We start from the raw sequence: 7,291 nt of genomic DNA on the forward strand, positions 1-7,291 counted from the left end.
CACAGATGCTTGCCATGGAGAGTATGTGTATGAGTTATCCAACCCAAGCATGATCCAAATTCCTGTTGGCTTTGTCATCATCATTATACTCAAAAAAACATTCAATCTTGCATATGAGCTATAATTCGCTCGCTGGATACAGTACAACTGGTTGGTCTGGTCCCATACATTTATTGAGATATTACAGAGTTTGATAAACCAAGCCGCATTAAGAGATGTTTGCTCACAGCAACATTTTTAAGGTACACAAACAAATCCAATCCAACCTTTTTCAAGGTTTATTCACGTATATCCAACCAAGCTAGTGTACATATAACACTACAATAAAGATTTCGCTGTGCCATCAAATGTCCGAAGAAACTTCAGATATTCAGGATTTTCCAGCTATTAGAAACATTGAAGGGAATAAGCCAAGGATGATTTGCCTTCTGATTGCAACCAAATAAAGGACTGAGGAACCGTTCAGTTGCAGCAAGGGTGGGGTTGCTATTAGAGATCAAAACAGGAAATGTGTACTCCAGTGATACCACTTCAAACAACCACGCACCCTTGCAAAATCAGACTTTCAGAAGGCTACAGCAACCATCAGATGCTGTAACCCAGTTGTTTGGAATGCCAACATTTGGTCCACTGTCAGTCATGTTTGAGAGACTGTGGAAAGCCGATGAACGGAAATGATCAATCTGAAAATGATCCAGATGCGCCCTGGTATATAAGCTAGTCACCTCTGGTGTGTTCAAATTTGCACTTTCGGATTGTAAAACTTCAGAACTCGGAGACCCAGCAGGATGAGAAAGTCCTCCACCTCGTGCTTCAGCTTTGTCACTCATATCCTTTCCGCTATTGTCATTCTTTTTCAGGAAGCGGCCTCCACCTCCTCTTGCTCGACGCTTTGCATGGAGATGGCGTGACTCATGCAGATATGGCTGTTTAAACAAGAGTGCATCAGCTCAAAACTAGAATCTGGATATTCAGTAGAAAATTTAAGAACTCTTGAGCTTTTGAATCTGGTTAGGGTGTGAGGAGTGTCCTGAAGATCAAATCTATCAATTCAACTCTATACTTCCATCATTCACATGGGTGACTCGTCCTGGGTGACCCTCCTCCAGATCTATATAGATGGTGAGCAGATAGGTGGAAGAAAAATTCCATGCGGACCATTCCAAAAATGTTTAGTTCAGGTGAAAGCAGTGATCTAACAAAATGATCCTAAAACCAATCTATTGTCTATAATAATAAGATAATGAACAGTGAACATGGTAATTCTTTTTCTAAGTGGAACCTTAGTTAAGGTAAACCGTGGAATTGTAAACCACAAATACAAGGTTATGGAACAAGCCAGGACCAAGTGACTACCTGCATTAAGAGGTATTTTTTCATGGAATGAGAGACTTCAAGTCAATCTGACGTACCTTACGAGCTGTGATGGCTTTATTCTCGAGCTCCGCCTTTGCACGGGATTGTCGACGTCGCATGATTCCATGGTACTGCTTAGCATTTACAAATACAGGTCCATTTTCTGTCATGGCGTTCAATGGCAATGGCATGCGACCCTGTTCAATCATGAAATAGATCTGGATCAGAATTCATTGTACTACTAACTACAGCTGCACTGTTAAAACATAATCTGGAGACCTGCTAAAATAGTATGGAGGTTATGATCGGAAAGGTAACTGATTTTAGAATATCATTGAAGATACACAGATTTGGCAAGAAATAACGGAACATAAAAAGTGGAAAACTGTGTTGTGTTAGACTTAATATCATAGAAAACTAGTCTTCTTAAAATAAGGTCAGACTCCACTGCGTAACCAAAGTAAATCGTGCACCAATCCAGCAACATTTAATTGGTTGTGGATCTGATCTAGTATTTTTTCAGATCAGGACTCCCTCTATAGATCAGGAACCTATCTCCAACCAAGGAATCATCGGGTTTGGTTTTTATGGGGTTGTTTATGTTTTTTTTTTCTTTTTTTATGGTTTAGCAACACATCAAGATTGGTTTAAGCTACATTCTTAGTAATCCAGATTAAGGCATGAATAAGTTTCTTAAGAATGTGCTCATGGTTAATGCTAGATTAAGTGAACTAGTATAAAGTTTACACTATGTGTGTGTCCAGCCGCCAAAGTTGTGAGGTGTCACCCAACTCGTGATGGAAAGATTGAACGACACATGGTTATCACTAGGACTCTCTTCTAGGCTCTTGCTGACTTGCATCAAAAAGAAAAAATTCCTCTGATTTTCTCCATCATCTCAGGCATGAGGGCATAGAAGTACAAATCCAAGTCATTAAACCCATTACTTTTCATGATCTGTTAATTGTATGTATGATTCCGTAACTTCTGTTTATGATGATGATTATATCAGTTGCAGTATGAACATTATACTATTATTACTATGCATGGTGTCTGGTATGCTCTAGAGTATGTGTCACCATGACTATTTTAATTACCATATTAATTCTATGTCAATACTGTCTATTCAAAATTGTCTAAGAATATTATTTGTTGCCAGTATCCAAGCTGTTTATACTCACTCATTCTTGTGGTTAGCCAAATCCGTAAGTATGAAAGTGATATATGAAGCTGCAGAACATGTTGATACTAGGTTTATCATGTTTTCAGCGTAAGGATAAGAATTATCATGCTCACTGACAATAATTTGTGTGCATAATCATGTTAAGAGATGATTAAAAAGCTGAATATCTAACAGTTTATACTTAAGCCTTTGTAGCAGACCCAATGTTCAATTAGATTGTTTAGTTATGGGTTGGACATCAATGTTACGAAGGCTAGAATACTTTGCAGACTAGATTGGGTTACAGAGTGTATGACAACCCTTGCATGGTTTGTTCTTAGTGCTCCATGTTTACATTCACACATTTCGACACTTACAAGTAGAGGTAACAGGAAATGAATGACGAGTTGGAAAAATTAATAAGAAACTGATTCCCTAATCATTGCTCAGCAATCATAAGAAAACCAACCGTAGTGGGAACTCCATATGTTGCAATCAAGCTATACTGCTGATCCATGTAAGGGTAATTTGAACACACCTGCCAAATAGCATTTCAGCAACAGAAAGCAAGCCACTTCATAACCTATATGCAACCCTATGTGTGAACAATCAATAATCGTAATGTCAAAAAATAAATCAAATGGAAATTCTAACCAATGGTTGAGCAAGTCCTAGTTCGAAATGAGAATGGTCATTGGGTGATAACTGCTGAGAGATGGTTTGTAAAACTTCCCTCCCCTTCCCAGAATCCCTGCTACTACCTGAACGAAGAACGTCTCAGTTAGTCAACAACGGAGAAACTGAAGTGCTTCATGTAAAGAACTAATTAATACAGTCATGTGTCAAACCGGTGCTATCATTCTTTTGTACGCTGCTGTTAAAAGAAATTTTTTGAGACCACATGTGAAACTATCAAGAAACAACTAAGTGAAACTGAGCATTTACCATTGTCAAGTGAACTGATTCTTTAACATTGAAAAAATATATTTCATTTTTGGCCGCATTTGCATAAAAGCACTAGCTGAAATGTCAACCCTTTATAGATTTTATTGAGCTAGTGAAACAAAAAGAAAAAAAATAGGCACAGAAGACGAGCTTAAAATCCTCCTTAAATGATTAGATAACCCAAAAATTGGCGACGACCAGACCTATCATGTCAGAATTTCGAAACCACCAGAGAACACGAATATGCAAGGATGTTATAAAATGGGTTATACGAGAGTCTACTTAGAACATTTGGTGAGGAATGCACATAGAACGACCACAAAAGGTTGAGGAACTCTTGAAATTCCTCCCGTATGAGCATAAAGATAAATTCACTCGCTGTGGCTCACTTATTCCACTGTTATTATTATAAAATTTATTTATACGGCGAGGTCAAAATCATGTAACTATCTTTGTGATTAACCATGCAACCATTAAACTCATAAATTTTATTGAAGTTTATTTGAAATCTAACGGTGAAATAAAAGCAAATCTTTTAAATGTCTAATCCAATAATTTGTTAAGTAAAAAGTTCGATCTGGTCAACCAAAGGTAGAAACAGTCTCCTCACTAGAATGGAGGAACCCTTTCATTTACTTATGGTTGCTGGGGCATTTTGCTTCAGTATCATATGCATGTTTGGGATCAATGTTTCCCTGTTCATATGTTGCTCGCGTGCATAGGCAATAAAACAGGATACCCTCATCTATATACACCAAAGAGTCCAGTAATAGCTCGTCCTTGACCCAGAGTCATCAAAACTTCCTAGCAACCTAACAAGTAATCGTGTTCAACCAAGCTCAGAGGAACTTATTTTCATGTGCAGTCTTTCATATTCTCCCCATCATGTCAAACTACAGATTGTTCACCATCTACTATCTCTCTCTAGCTTTATAGACATGCACCTATCTTCAGAAAATAAGGGACTGATGCTACCTGGCCAACTATCCATGGTGGATAACTTGACGATGCAATAAATCATCGAATAACACTCAACAGAAGTTCCATATTATCATTCTGTCAGGGTCAGAACTTTCAGAACTTTTTAAAAAGAAGCGTAATTTTCTTGAAAATATGTCGTACAGAAAAATAACCAGAATACATCCAAGTATTTCTAGGTTGTACTCATAAGTAAACTAAACAAACCAAACCATAGCTGTGCACATTTGAAAACTAAAGACAAATGTAAAGACAGGAAGATGGTAGAAAACATCTCTAATGCGTGTAATATAAAAGACTAAGAAACCATCAAAAAGTCAGATGAAGACGGAATATTACCAGTACAGACAGTGACTTGAGAAGCATTATAGTTCACTTTCTCTGGACCGTGGTCTGCCTCGCCCTGTCCTTGGTGAGGAGTGACTGAGAGTTGGTTCCTGTCCAGAGATATGCACTTCTCCTGAACATCTGCCTCACCATACACCACCGCTTGAGGTCCAAGCACACCCCACCAAGGCAGGGGAGGGAGTGCTGAAGCATTAGCAACGATTCCTCCAGATTCTCTAAAGCAGACAGTGTGCATTTTAAGTACCAACTGAAGAATATCCGAGATACGGGTTAATAGAAAGATTCTCTTTAAAGGATGAACCTAGCCAGTAATCAAAAAAATTCAATTGGAACTTCACTGAAGAAAAGTAGGTTTGAACCCCAATTGCAAGAGAAGGAACAGAATATTGTGGGGGCAACACTTATACTATCTTCTTGAATTGATTACCAATTGATGCAACACAAATAATTGGGTGCATCTTAAGTAGCCAATGACATCAACCTAGAATCTTATCAAATAGACAATAAGATTTGAGGGTACACCTAGGTCGCCTACAAATCAAAATTCCAATTGGGATCTTCACTGCAATAAAGTTGAATCTTTAACCCAATTATAGGTAAAAGAAGAATACATAGTGGGGTGATTTCAGCAATTAACCGTCTTCTTGAACTTGAGCACCAATTGATGCAACTCAACTGATAGTGTGCATCTCAAATAGCCAATAACATGAACCCAGAATCTTACTAATAGAAATTAAGATTTGAGGGTCCAACTGTGTTACCTACAAATCAAAATTCCAATTGGAATCTTCACTAATCCATAGTTGGATAAATAAGTGAAAGAAGAAACATTGTGGGGGTGATCTCAGCACTGACGCAGACAATCTTGTTGAATTGGATGATCAATAATTCCACTTAAAGGAGACAACCAAAACATATTTATAAAATAAGATAGAGTGGATGTTTTTTAGTAAAAATTTCATGATTTCTTTTCTATACAAATACTGATGAAGACTGAAACCATCTCGATACCTAAAGTACTCCATGAGGTGGAAGATGAAGAATTCTACTCGTTTGGGTGGAACCCTTAGCTGTTCACAACATGAGGTCACAAATCATGAACAAGACACACTATAATAGTAAAAACTAGATCACTTTTCATTTCCAAACAAACAATCCACTTCGAGTTTCCTTAATAGAGTACAAAGTAAGGACTAAGGAGTTCCCACAACTAAGAAAACATTGACCCAAACTCAATTTATAACTCCATTTCAGTGGATCATGAAGTAAATTAAAAGCAAAGAAATAAACCCAGATTCTCATAACAACAAAAAAAGTTATGCATGTAAGCGAAAAGATGAAGAACTGAATAAAATAATTTTCAAAAGAGTGAAGTATTTATACAGAGAGAGAAGTGGGGGCTCACAATTCAGGACGAGGAGGAGCAACTGGGATATGAAACCCTTCAGGAACTGAGGAGCCACTCTTGGTAATACGGTATATCCTTGTTAGAATTTGTCGGCAAATATGAAGGTGCAGGCGGAAAGAGAGAACTGGAAAATGGAGAAAAGGAGAGAGAAAGGGGAAATAGCTGTTTTTTTAGTGGCAACATGGAAAAGAGACCAATGGTTAAAACTTAAAAGGATTCATGCAAAGTTTTGTAATTATTTGCAAGAAAAAGCTATAATATTTGTTTAAAGACATCATCTGCTTATCCTTTTCATAAGGGTTTGTTTACATGTTCAACTGAGGTTGTTAATTGTTATGTTTCGGACTTGATTAAACTACTAATAATGAATGACACATCCCTGCATCCAATTCTATAACAAGTTGGGACCATTTCTTTCTTAATCTACAAATCTCATAATACTACAGCTAAAACTTCATAATAACTCAATAAAGTGAGGAGATGATGAGCAATATCACGGGCAGCATGTGTAAATTGGGATTTTCTTTGCAGTATTCTGGCAAATTAACGGCAACCGATATTTGCTGGAATAGATGTTGGTTGAGAAGATGAAACAAGTGTTGACTGTAAGAAAAAGGAAAAATTGCAAAACAGTCATTACTATTAAGACCTGATTTACAAAGTGGTCATACTGTTACAAACTATTAACAAAATGATCATATTTCTGTTAAATAGAGAGTTAAGTGGTGACTCACGGTTAAATATGATAACGAAAATAAATAGAATTATTTTAATTGGATCAACCATCAACCTTCCTTGGGTTTTAATTGGAGATCTTAATTTAACCATGTTTTCTCATGAGAGATCTTCCAATACTAGACCAACTATTGCCGATTATCCTATTATCCAACAAGTCATTGACAGAACTGACTTAAGTGACTTAGGATATATAAGGTCTCAGTTTACCTGGTCAAATAAACAATCTGGAGAGGATAATGTGAAAGCTAGACTTGATAGAGCCATGGTTAATAGTCATTGGCTGCATCACTATAACAGTTCAAAATTGTTTCATATTGATGCAATAGGCTCTGACCATTTACCCATTCTCTTGGTTA

At 37.1% G+C, this 7,291-nt stretch overlaps 1 protein-coding gene across 2 annotated transcripts; it reads right to left on the reverse strand.

The window, feature by feature from the left end:
* Positions 1-83: 83 nt before the first annotated feature.
* On the reverse strand, positions 84-6,509 carry LOC113323584 (nuclear transcription factor Y subunit A-4-like). Of its 2 annotated transcripts, XM_026571906.1 has the most exons (6): positions 6,195-6,509; positions 4,781-5,036; positions 3,173-3,279; positions 2,988-3,056; positions 1,413-1,553; positions 84-926 (listed from the first exon to the last, which is right to left on the reverse strand). In XM_026571906.1, the coding sequence occupies exons 2-6, from the start codon at positions 5,022-5,024 to the stop codon at positions 558-560; spliced, it is 930 nt and encodes a 309-aa protein (XP_026427691.1). In that variant the 5' UTR covers positions 5,025-5,036; positions 6,195-6,509; the 3' UTR covers positions 84-557. The 2 variants fall into 2 exon arrangements, with proteins under 2 accessions (XP_026427691.1, XP_026427692.1); XM_026571907.1 differs by lacking the exon at positions 6,195-6,509 and having other exon boundaries at positions 4,781-6,109.
* Between the last annotated feature and the right edge of the window lie 782 nt (positions 6,510-7,291).

This window comes from Papaver somniferum, chromosome 11, assembly GCF_003573695.1.
Source record: "Papaver somniferum cultivar HN1 chromosome 11, ASM357369v1, whole genome shotgun sequence".
Classification (NCBI taxonomy): Eukaryota; Viridiplantae; Streptophyta; class Magnoliopsida; order Ranunculales; family Papaveraceae; genus Papaver; species Papaver somniferum.